The 13,019-nt window shown below is 48.4% G+C and overlaps 1 protein-coding gene across 1 annotated transcript; it reads left to right on the forward strand.

Annotated features, from left to right (window-relative positions):
* Positions 1-4,509: 4,509 nt before the first annotated feature.
* Positions 4,510-12,786, forward strand: LOC137855019 (interferon-induced very large GTPase 1-like). Its single transcript, XM_068679095.1, has 2 exons — positions 4,510-4,639; positions 5,405-12,786. The coding sequence occupies exon 2, from the start codon at positions 5,407-5,409 to the stop codon at positions 12,721-12,723; it is 7,317 nt and encodes a 2,438-aa protein (XP_068535196.1). The 5' UTR covers positions 4,510-4,639; positions 5,405-5,406; the 3' UTR covers positions 12,724-12,786.
* Positions 12,787-13,019: the final 233 nt, after the last annotated feature.

Below are 13,019 nucleotides of genomic sequence, written 5' to 3' on the forward strand. Positions count from 1 at the left end.
GTCGGCAGATAACAGGAAGTCTCAGTTAACAAGACAAGACAATTGACTCAAGTTATCTCAAGTCTCAGCCTGACTAACGGTTAACAGATACTGGGATGTTTTCAAATAACAAGATGCTTAAACATAACAAAAGGTCTACAGATAACAAGATGTCGTTTACTTTGTCCTTGCTAACTTTTAACCACAAGTTTTATTCTATCCTAAAGTGAGTTTATACTATATCAGAAGGACGGGGAGAGGTGCTCCAGGCACCAGAGCAGAAGTCCCCTGCGGCCTGTGGTGAGGCCCATGGTGAAGCAGGATGTCCCCCTGCAGCCCATGGAGTACCACGGTGGAGCAGGGTTCCACGCTGCAGCCCGTGGAGGAGACCACAGTGGAGCAGGTGGCCCTGCACCGACGGAGGCTGCTGCCTGTGGAAGACCCCTGCCGGAGCAGATTCCGGGCCGGACCTGTAGCCCGTGGAGAGGAGCCCACGCAGGAGCAGGTGATCTGGCAGGAGCTGCTGCCCATAGGGGAGCCAGGTTAGAGCAGTTTTCTCCTGAGGGATGGACCCCGTGGTACGGACCCATATCTGGAGCAGTTCTGGAAGAGCTGCTGCCTGTGGGAAGCCCACGCCGGATCAGTTCATCAAGGACTGCATCCTGTGATTGGGACCCCACAGCACAGGGGACGAGAGTGACCGAGAAGGAGCGGCAGAGAAAAAGTGCTGTAGACTGACCATAACCCCCATTCCCCCATTCCCCTGTGCTGCTCGGGGGGAGGAGGTGGAAGAGGGTGGATGGGGGGGAAGGTGCTTTTGGGTTCTTTCGTTTGTTTCTCGCTTCTCTAGCTTGTTGGTAATGAGCAATAAATCTTACTATTTTCTTATGCTGTGTCTATTTTGCCCGTTACAATAATTATTGCATGATTTTCTTGTCCTTATCTCAACCCTTGAGCCCTTTTCACATATTTTCTTCCCATTCCTCTTTGAGGAGGTTGTGAGAGAGCGGCTGTGGTGGAGATCGGCTGCCCACTTGAGCGGAACCACAACACGACACAAAGTTTGGAGGAGTTGTGGACTTTTTTGAGGGTGGAAAGGCCTTGCATAGAGACCTGGACAGACTGGAGAGCTGGACGATCACCAACCGCATGAAGTTTAACAAGAGCAAGTGCAAGGTCCTGCTCCTGGGACGGGGCAACCCTGGCTATAAATACAGAATCAGTGATGAGACACTGGAGAGCAGCCCCGCAGAGAGGGGTCTGGGGGTTGTGGTTGACAGCAAGTTGAATATGAGCCAGCAGTGTGCCCTGGCAGCCATGAGGGCCAACCGTACCCTGGGGTGCATCAAGCACGGCATCGCTAGTTGGTCAAGGGAAGTGATTTTCCTGCTCTACTCTGCGCTGGTGCGGCCTCACCTCGAGTACTGGGTGCAGTTCTGGGCACCACAGTACAAGAAGGACATTAAACTGTTGGAGAGTGTCCAGGGGAGGGCGACGAAGATGTTCAAGGACCTAGAGGGGAAGACATACGAGGGGCAGCTGAGGGCACTTGGCCTGTTCAGCCTCGAAAGAGGAGACTGAGGGGGGACCTCATTGTAGAACAGCTTCCTCACTAGGGGGAGTGGAGGAGCAGGCGCCAATCTGTTCTCCTTAATCACCAGTGACAACACCTGTGGGAATTTTGTCAAGCTGAGGCAGGGGAGGTTTAGGCTAAACATCAAGAAGAGGTTCCTTAATGAGAGGGTGGTCGCACACTGGAACAGGCTCCCCAGGGAAGTAGTCACTGCACCAAGCCTGTCGGAATTTCAGAAGCATTTGGACTGTGCGCTTAGTCACATGGTCTAAAATTTTGGGTAGACCTCTGTGGTGCCAGGAGTTGGACTCGATGATCCTTACCCTTACGGGTCCCTTCCAACTCAGGATATTCTATGATTCTATGATTCTGTGCATAATCCCAAAGTCAGGGCAGCGCACAATTGGTGGCCCTGGCCTCACAGAGCACTTGGCAATCCTTGACAGGCTACTGCGATAACGCACAGCCACGTGCCCAGGGCGTGCTGTGCTGATGGCAGTATTTTTTCAATCCAGGTGACTTGCAGCCTGGTGCCATAGTGCTGAACAAGCAATATGTACTATCAAAGGTTAGAGTTCTGCCCTACTACTTTCACAACAATCCCTGTTTCACATTGGACCAACCTAACTGTTTAGTTCTAACACATACCATTGGGATTTATTTTTTTTTCATCATTCTCTGTAAATAAATTCATTGAGAATGTTATTCTTTTTTCACAGGTCTTCAACTGCAATCCTAAGTTGACTATTCAATCTCCCCCTAATTAATTTGTTCCTGCTTCGGGTACATGTAACACTTGCCAGGTGACCCTTTTCGTCTCCCAGTTTAATTCAGTAGACTCAAAAAGTGACACCAACATTCCAGACCTGTCTACCCCTGTTACTCTTAAGCTATTACTAGTCAAATTAAGTCTGGTATCTTATAAGCTAAGGATGATTTGGCTGCCCCAAATTCTATCTGCTAAGAATACAGACTCCTTATTAGGCCCCACCTCCAAATTTATCAAGGGGTCTTGGAGGGACGACTCTTCAGAGAACCTCTGACTGCCCTATTCTGAGTTTGTGATAGTGAGCAATCTCTCTTCCCTTTTCAGTTCAGGGCATTCTCCTTTAAAATGACCGATCTGCCCGCATTTAAAACATCTTCTCTTTATCTGCTCCTGCTGTGACCGGGGAGCAGGTGGCCAATTTGATTTTCCATTCCTGTTTCCTTTTTCTTCTTGATTCTTCTTCCAAAAGTGGAGATTTGTTATTAACATATAAATTTAAGTCTTTCTCAGGCTTATATGCTGGCCAAACTACTGCAGGAGGCATTGTGGAACTGAAGGAGGCTCTTACTGACCCATTTTTCCATGCTGGCCGGATCCCTCGGGTCGGCTGCAGCACCTTCTGGTGTATCCCCTGCTCCTGTCAGCTTTGTGCCATCTGCAGACCTGGTAAGGGCTCCCTCTGCACCATCACCCACATCATCAGTGAGGATTAAAGTCAAACTGAACCAGACCCGCTACTGACCCCAGGGTACTCTGCTGGTTACTGGCCTCCAGCTAAACCAGGCCGTGGCCTTGCAGCCAGTTTTTGATCCACCTCATGCTGCCCATCCAGCCCAAACGCCATCTGCTTGTCTATGAGGATCTGAGGGGAGCCAGGGTCAAAGTGTTGTCTGATAAAGTGTTTGCATTTCTTATGCAGTGTGCAATACTCCAGATACACACAATAGGTCGTGATACTGGTTTTTATAGCATTTCACAAATCTCAGTACCAAGTTGGTTTTCAACAAAGGTGGCCCGACTCTGGACTTTCCCTGTTGATTTTTATAAAATTCTACACAGTAGAATTTTAAACTTATAAACTCCCTTTTACCCAGGGAGTCTGTTGAGTCTACTTCTGTGGTGGTTTTACTTGGGTGGGCGGCCGAGCTCCACCACAGCCACTCTCTCACTCCCCCTCCTCAAAGGGGAGCAGGGAGAAAATACAATGAAAAGGGCTCAAAGGTTGAGATAAGGACAAGGTTATCACACAGTAATTATTGTGACAGGAAAACAGACTCAGCATAGGGAGATAGTAAGATTTATTGCTTATTACTAACAAGCTAGAGAAGTGAGAAACAAAGGAGAAAACCCAAAAGCACCTTCCCCCCATCCACACTCTTCCAACTCCTTCCCCCGAGCAGCACAGGGGAATGGGGGAATGGGAGTTGTGGTCGGTCTATGGCACTTCGTCTCTGCTGCTTCTTCTCTGTCACTCTCTGTCCCTGCTCCACGCGGGGTGCCTCCCACGGGTTGCCATCCTTCCCAAACTGAGCCTGCGGGGGCTGCCCACAGGCAGCAGCTCTTCCAGAACTGCTCTAGATATGGGTCCATACCACGGGGTCCATCCCCATGAGGGGAAGAAGAGGGGAAGGAGAGGGGGGGCCCTCATTATGAACACTTCTGTCCTCCCAAACAACCGTTATATGCATTGAGGCCCTGCATCCTGGGATTTAGCTGAACGTCATTCATTGATGGGAAGTACACAGGAATTTCTTTTCTCTCTCCCTGTGCTTCCGTGCAGCCTTCACTTGTGTTTATTTTTGCTGCTTGTTTTGTTTTTTCCTTCTTTTCTTTTTCCTCTTCCTTTCCCCATTAATTAAATTAGATTCACTATCTCAGTCCATGAGTTTTTTGGTTTTTGTTTTCTTTTAAGTGTACTTTCTTCTCCACATCTTCTTCAAAGGAGGGGGAGTGAGAGCACATTGTGGTGGAGTTCAGCTGCCCAGCAAAGTAAAACCACCATACCCCCCTGGCTGGGGCTTAGGATGCAGATGCCCCAGCAGCCTGGCTCAGCCCCAGCACAACCAGCAGCTGCCAAATTTCACTTTCAGGTGCTGTATCATCTAATGGCCTGACTTCCAAGAAAGAAGAAAGACTCTCCCTGCTGTGTAAGCAGGAAGCTTCAACCAGTGCAGAGGCTTGGGGCTCTGTAAGGGGTGGGGTAAGAGCTGGACTTTGGCAGTGCAAGAGCTGGGCTGAGGCGGTGCAGCAGCTGGGCTGAGAGGCTGCCGGAGCTGGGCTGAGGCGGTGCAGAAGCTGCAGAGCACCAGGGAGGGCAGGTAGGTCCCCGCTGACTTGCGCTGGGCAGGGCAGGGGCCACACAGGGAGCCCCCTTTTCCCCCTGGGCCTTTGGTGCCCAACCACCCTCTTGGTGAAAAACCTTTTCCTGATATCCAGCCTGACCCTCCCCTGTCCCAGCTCCATGCCGTTCCCTCGGGTCCTATTGCTGGTCACCAGAGAGCAACACCTGCCCCTCCGCTCCACTCCTGAGGAAGTTGGAGACCACCATGAGGTCTCCCCTCAGTCTCCTCTTCTCCAGGCTGAACAATCCAAGTGACTTCAGCCGCTCCTCATATGCCTTCCCCTCTAGAAAATTTACCATCGTTGTTCCCTTAGTTAGTAGTTTTGCATGACAAAAGTGTAAGGGTATGTGGATGGCGAGAGTGTTGGCTTCATTAAGGTCATCCAGTCTCCAGTTGCTACTTGATGGGCCAGAGATTGCCTCTCTCCAGGCAATCCCTTTCTCTACATCGTCTGGGCGAGTGCTCTAAGGATGAGGAGCCAGTGACGGGTGAGACCATTCCTGCTAGGTTATACATGGGTGCTGTTGAAGGCAGCACCTTGTCCATGGCTATTTGTGCAGCCGTGCCAGTGGTTGCGTGTGTCTGTCTGTCTGTGTCTGCCTGTCTCGGGGGTGCCCGAGGCTGGGTTCCAGCAGCAGGGCAGAAGAAATGCGTGGGCCGGGAACTATGGAGAGGCCTCTTCTAAGGGGTGGTGGGCTCCTCTAACCTGATGTAACAAAAGTCTCTTTTCCCCTTCCACAGCCATGGAGTCACAGGAGGAGAGAGCAGATGCTGGGGAAAGGGCACAACTTGCTAAGCAATTGCTGGCAGAAGCATTTGAGAAGGAAGGGCTTGATGAAGAATACTGGCTCCCCAAACTGTCAGAGATATTGGGTGTTAAGTCAACAGATGCTTTGAAACATCTGCAATATGAAGACTGCCTTAAACTGGAGTGCGAAGTACAGTACCCCTGGGAGACCAAGGCACTCCAAAGGCTCCTAGGAATCACAGACAACAAAAGAGCTGTTGATGAAGTACAGAAGCAGCGCTTGGAGACAATGAAGCAGAGACAAGAAGAAGCCATGTCAATCCTACAGGAGCTGGAAGAAATGCAGAAGAGCCGCAGCCACAGCAAGGAAATGATAAGACAGAAAGAAGAGGCCCTACAGCAAGCCATGGACATTCCCAAGGAGTACTGGGCACCTCCAGAGAAGGCATTGCTGGATGAGCTGGTGAGCATCCGGAAGCAACTGGAGCAGCAGGAGAAGTCCATGGGGAAGAGGGAGAATGTCTCTGACGAGGAGGTCCTGAGGCGGGCATCGGGAGGCCTGGCTCTGCAGGGGATTTACCAAACCAACAGCCTGGAGGATGTGCTGGCAAAGCGAGAGCAACTCATCAGGGTCCCTGATGGCTTCATGCTCACTGGTCCAGTGCAAGGGTCGCTGCTTGAGATGAAGGAGTTCTCCTCCTCTGAAGAAGAAGCCTCTTTCACCAAGTCCATGGAGCAGCTGGGGTTCAGCATCAATGCTTCTGTCAAAGCTGGGTTCTGGGGGTTCAGTGTTGAAACAGGTGTAGATTCCAGCAAGTCCTCACAGTCAGAGGACTCCCGTCAGTCACACTCGGAGCAGGCGTACATTTGCACCACCAAGTACCAATACATGCCTCTGGCCTCCTACTACTTCCAAAAGGACCAGCTTCACCTCTCAGACGCAGCCCTGCGAGAGCTGCAAGGCATCGAACAGCTTCTGAGCATACCCCAGGAGGCAGACAGGTCCCACCTACTGAAGAGCAGGTGCGCCAGCTTCTTCAGCAGGTTTGGGTCCCACGTGAACCAGGGACCCATCCACTTTGGGGGAATATTCTGGTGGAAAGCATGTGCCGAAGGTTTCAGGGCAGAGCAATGGGATGAGATGAAGCAACAAACATCTGAAGCACTGAACAGCTACGTCGGGGCTAGCTTCAGCGGCTTCAGTACCAAGAGGGGAGTGAAGGGGGATGCTTCAAACTCCAGCTCACAGGCATCATTTCAGGGAAGAGACAGAAGCAGCACCCACACAGCAGTTCAGCTCCGTGTGACCAAAACAGGGGGCCCAGCAGAGACAGATTCCCTTCCCGAGTGGAAATGCGGGCTTGTGGCCAATAACACAACCTGGTGTGTGATCGACCGGGGCTTTCAGCTGATCCCAGTGTGGGACATAATCCTGTCCAACCACAGCAGCGATTTTAAAGCCCCCCATCAAATGGGCAGCATACTCAGGACTGTCTACGAAGCGCTAACGAATCACAGCACAGGTGTGATCTTTGGAGAGGAACTGGCCAGTGCCGTAGAAGAGGCCAGAGCTTTCCTGGAACAAGTGAAAACCTGGGAGCGGAAGGTTGATGAAAAGAAACTGCTCATGTTGCTAAATTTTAAACAGGGCCTGAATAACAGAACAAAAAATCACAGTGTCTGGATCAACATATGTCTGTCAGACAAAGCATTGCAGGAGTTCCTGGTGAACACTGTTGCTTTTTGCCAGAAGTCTTCTCCAGAAAACACCACCTACATCAAATCTCTGCTGCAGTGCCTGCTGGATCCTCACATCTATTCTGTCAGGGACTTCCGCAGAGCTTCCTTCATTATGCAGTGGGTGTTCCAGAAGGAGCACACGCTTCCCAAAATTTCCAATATTTCCAGTCTTGATGATCTCAGTACGACACTGCTACAAATGAAGGAGTACATCCAAGAAGTCACCTACGCACCGGCAACTTCTGCATCTGCCATTCATGAGGCAAAGATCAAAGCCACCTTCACTGTAAGCCTGGATGTTTATTCCTTGCTCCAGTCTCTGCAGCAAAGGGCACAGGAAGACCTAGAACTCTTAGTGCTCTTAGTTACAACCAGCACGGGATATCAAGTAGAAAGCGGCACTTTTCAGTACCTCCTTGGGTGTCCAGAAATTAATTTCATGATAAAGGAAATGCACGTGGCACATAACGAGTATCAGAGCCTGAAGGAGCAGGATGCTTGCAGAGCTCAGGCCTTCCTGCTGCTGACGGGGCTCACCATAACTTCTGAAAACAAGAAGGTGACCCCTGAGCAGAAGAATGACCGCTTAGTTTTCATGAAAGAAAAGATGAGAAACACATGGTCCACAGAGATGAAAGCTGTCCTCGAAAAGCACAATGCATTCAAAGACTGGGAGATGCTGGAAAGAGATTTGCAGTCCATCATCGATAGGCAAGTAGTGGACACATCTGGCATCCTGAACAAAGACAGTATAATCAGAGAACTGCAAGATGCTTTTCAAGTCATGCAGCCTCCCAGTCAGTGCAAACCCAAATCAGACAGCAGCAAATCCAAACCAAGTCAAGGCACTGCAAACCCGGAGTTCCTCCACTTACTTAAGCGCCTCGGGCTGGAAAGGTACTATCCAAGAAAAATGGGCACAGAAGATTTCCACATAATACACCAGACATCTGTACACAACAGCCAGCCCAGCAAGGACAGCGAGCTACCATTTTACTTCCTGCAAAGGCTCCTGACAGTGGATTATCGGGTGAGGTACCTGACTTGCAAGGAGACGAGTAAGCCAGGAGTTGTTCCCACACCAAACACCTCAGGGGAGGAGCACGAGCCCTCTTATTCCTTTGATGACTTTCTCAGTGACTTGGACAAAGGAGCCCCTGAATCTGCAAGCAGGGAGAGTCATATGCACCCCATGGACCTGCAGATGGCAATTTTTCATTGTGCTGATGATTTCATGAGACAGTACCTTTCATCCAAGCTCGCTTTCTGCCAGTTTGCACTACCCCTCCTGGTACCAAACCCGGGCACTTCACAGATAGAGTTCCCTCTCTGGTCCCTCAGCCAAATCAAGCAGAGCTGGAAAGGGACCGTGAAATCGGGAGAGGAGACAAGGATTAGCAGTCACAACAACAAACTCATTTATCAGGCAGAGATGCCCATCGTGTCCTTCCTCCGCATCGGCAGCTCTCCTTCCTCTTCCAAGTCTCAGCTCCTGAATGCCCTGCTGAGCAGGAAGAAACACGACACTTTTTTTCACCGCCATTGTGAAGGCAGCACCAAAGACTGCTTCCTGATGAAAGGTGTTGTGGAGATCTCCTGGTACATCCCCCGTGGTAGTGATGACGACAGCTTTAACGGCCCTGTTGCTTTCTGTAACCTGCACGGAGATGCGAGGGATCACGAACCCCAGCTGCAGTTTTTACAGGAGATCTCTGCCGTGAATGTGGTTCTTGTTTCTGAGTCTGATCAGAGTAACGAGAAGAAAGGCAGGAGAATTTTACGTGATCTGTGGGAGTCTCAGAGACCTTTGGTTTGCCTTTTCACTGAGAAAGAGAGCATTGCAGCTGGCCGATGTGGCCAAAACGTAAGAATAGGGATCAAGAACAGAAATGAAGCAGAATTAGTGGGTGAGCTGACAAAAACCATCCGAGACCTAGTGGAAGGGTCGAGCACGCTTGTTAGCCTCAATGCATGCCTGAGCACAGCTCGCCAGCATGGCTTCTTAGTCGATGAAGATGCAGAAGCGTGCATGACAGCCAAAGAAACGGCAATCAAACTGGTGAATCTGTTGAAGAAGGAGAAGTTGTCTGAGATCAAATCACAGCTACTGCCTCTTCAGGGAAAACTGTGGTACCTGTGGTGTAAAAAGGACAAAGAACTCACTCGCTTGCAGGAAAAGGGGAACAAGAGCATAGAGCATCATCGGAGCCAAATTGAATTGGAGAAGTCTGCAATACGACAACAGCAACTAGGCAAAGCGTTTCCCCTCAATCAGCTGATGAAAACAGTCCTTGGCTTTCTCCAGTTACAGCCAGACAATACCAAGAAATTCTTTCTGCAGTGGATGAAGATCTTCATGAACGACATCTCCCCTGCTCACCTTGATGAGCTGAACAGAAAGTACCATGAGGTATGGTCTCAAAACCTGGCATTAAAGAAAAACAATGAAAATAGCAACCTGAAAACTCAATTGAGTAATGAGTTAGATGCCCTTTCCAATGAAATCAATGATTCGTCCATTGGCCTTGAGCATATTTTGAGAGAGGTGGGGCAGATTTATGAGGCACTGGAATCAACAAACTCCAAAGAAGAATGGTATGTCAAACTACCTGAAATTGCTGCCAATCTGATGGTTTTAGGGTATCCCATTGAGCTGATGGATGGTGATGCTTCTTACATACCACTGCAATGGATTGGAGCCATCTTTGACAGGTTAATTGAGAAGCTAGGGGACAAGCGAGTATTTGTGCTTTCCGTGCTTGGCATCCAGAGCACAGGGAAGTCAACCCTGCTGAATGCCATGTTTGGTCTCCAGTTTAATGTCAGCGCAGGGAGGTGCACCCGGGGAGCGTTTATGCAGCTCATTAAAGTGGACGAGAAGCTCCAAAAGGATTTGAACTTTGATTACATGCTCGTTGTTGACACAGAAGGACTTCGTGCCATGGAGATGGCCAATAAGCAGTCACTTAACCATGACAATGAGCTGGCCACCTTTGTCATTGGCATCGGCAACATGACTCTGATCAACATCTTTGGAGAAAATCCTTCGGAAATGCAAGACGTCCTTCAGATTGCTGTGCAGGCTTTCCTGAGGATGAAGCAAGTCAATATTTCCCCAGGCTGCCTCTTTGTGCACCAAAACGTGGGCGAAATAACTGCAAAGGAAAAGAACATGGAAGGACTAAGACGTCTGCAGGAAAAGCTGGATGAAATGACCGTGACTGCGGCCCAACAGGAATTCTGTGACATCACCTGCTTCAGTGACGTCATCCGCTTTGACGTGAAAACCCACATTCATTACTTTGCTCACCTGTGGGAAGGAAACCCACCGATGGCACCGCCCAACCCCACCTACAGCCAGAACGTCCAGGAATTAAAGAGCAAAATTCTCCAAGCTGCCAAGAAGGAATCGCACACCAGCGTTTTGAGGCTCTCCAGCCTGAAAGTTCGTATTAGTGACCTGTGGAATGCCTTGCTGAATGAAAACTTTGTTTTCAGCTTCAAGAATTCAGTGGAGATTGCTGCCTACAAGAAACTGGAAACTGCATTTAGTCAGTGGACCTGGCAGCTGAGAAGTCACATCTTAGACTTGCAAATGAAACTGGAAAACAAGGTGCGGAACGGGGAGTTGGGCAAGGTCACCATGGAACACCTTGAAAAACTGGTGCAAGAGAGAAGTGATGCCATCACCAAGAACATGGAAACATTCTTCAGTGAAGACAGAGACCATGAAATACTGATCCAGTGGAAATGCAGCACAGAACTGAAGCTGAAAGAACTGAGAGAGTCCCTTCTTGTTGAAACACGAAGGAAGTGTGAGAAACTTACAGAACTAAAGAAAAGCCAGAGTAAACTGGATGAGAGGAAGTCCACATATGAAACTGAGCTCCTGAGAAAGAGCAGAGAGTTGGCCCTGTCTCTAAAAGGCCAGAAATTAGGTGAAAGTGAACTGAGAAACTGGTTCAATTCTATCTGGATGCAGTGGGTTACTGAAGTGTCCTCTGATACCCCCCCTCTGGAACAGGTTGACATTGATGTGGACATAGAAGATGTCCTTCTAGAGCAGTTTAGAGAGTCTAATGTAGTTAAAAAAATATTGAATTTATGCCAAAAGCCTACCTTTTCTCTTGACATAGAGAAACACGTGTCTAAGAAAAAAAGGTTCCACATCTTTTCTAAGAGTATGGACAAAGCCAATGAGAACAACATGCACCGCATTACAGAGAGCATCATAATGCGTGTGAAGGCAAACATTGAGAAGAAGGAAAAGGACAAAATGGATTACAGTCGAACTTTTATTCACGAAATACTAAATGAAGTGGAGGAAGGTATGAAGTCTGTTCCTAACACTGCAAATTACAGCTTTAATAAAGAATACAAAATGGAATTATCACTGTACCTGTGCAGAATGGCAGCAGAAAGGTTTAAAGACATGCATGCAGCATTCAGGAAAGCAAATGATCCAGTCGTCTACCTGGAGAGCAAGAGAGAAGACTTCTTCAAATGTTTCCAGATTTCCTGCCAAGGAGCCTCCTGTATCACAACATTTGCTGATTTCCTGTGCAGCAAGATTGCCACAGCTCTTCGACACGCCATCTATGAGAAGACAGCTCTTGACATAGCTCGAGACGTGAAGGATAAATTTCCAGATTTCAGAGGCAATAGATCCACTCTGGAATATTACATGCTGAAATTCCTAGCAGAAGAAGAAAATTTTGAAAAATTCATGGATTATCTTAATGCCCCAGGAGACTTTTTAGATAATTACATTAAGACAAAAGTTGAGACGTACTGTTTAGATAAGAACAGGAGGCTAGAGATGTTTTTAAGAGACTCCCTCTCTCATTACTACGAAAACATTCAGTCAGCTGTTTTTGCATCAACCATGGTTGTCAAAGACAGAAAAGACAGAAAGGATAAAATCTCTCTTTGGCTGGATGAATTCTGCAGAGCACTTGGAGATGTGCTAAGCTTGTCCAGGAGTGACCTGAAGGGCATTGAACATCAGGAGATAACAGACGTAGAGTTCCTGAATAATGCCATGACAGAAGCACTGTCTCCCGTTATTGATGATCTCAGGAAAGAGTTTAAAGAAGCTTGTATGAGCTCTTTTAAAAGGCAGCCTCACACAATACTGGCTGAGCAGTTTGCAGGGTGCCCGGAGCAGTGTCCATTTTGTGGGGCTGTTTGCACTAACACTATGCCAAACCATGATGGAGACCACCGGGTTGTCTTCCATCGTCCACAAGTTTTGTCAGGATACAGATGGCATAAAACAGACAACCTAGTCATTGATATTTGTTCTAGCCTTGTTTCAAGTGACTGCAAATTCAGGATTGGTGAAGACACATGGATCCCCTTCAAGACATACCGGGATGCAGGACATCCCTATTCCACTTGGAGCATTCCTCCTGACCCATCCATGCAAGCATACTGGAAATGGTTTGTGTCTTCTTTCAGGACACAGCTAGAACATCACTACAATGGGAAATTTCATGGCAAAGGAGAAATCCCTGCTTCATGGCACACAGTTACACAACGGAATGCACTTGCTGAACTGGAGAAATATTAGGCTAAGTTGGTATGAAGGAAAAACTGCAAGTGCTTTGCATTTAAGAAGAACATAATACAAGGATAACCAGAAAATCTTGTTGTAAAGATTGTGACCTTAAACCATGCCAAGAAAACTAACTGCAACTGCTACAACTTTGGCTGAACTAAGGAGTGCTTCTCATGCCTTTGCTCTGCAATTCCCTTGCTGTGTGATAAAGTCAAAGTCCTCTTCCTTTCTTGCCATAAATATTTACATCAGCTTTGTCTTAAAGCAAACTAGAAAAATATTCCGGTAGCGAGCAGTCATACCGCCAA

This window comes from Anas acuta, chromosome 3 (genome assembly GCF_963932015.1).
Source record: "Anas acuta chromosome 3, bAnaAcu1.1, whole genome shotgun sequence".
NCBI classification, from domain to species: domain Eukaryota; kingdom Metazoa; phylum Chordata; class Aves; order Anseriformes; family Anatidae; genus Anas; species Anas acuta.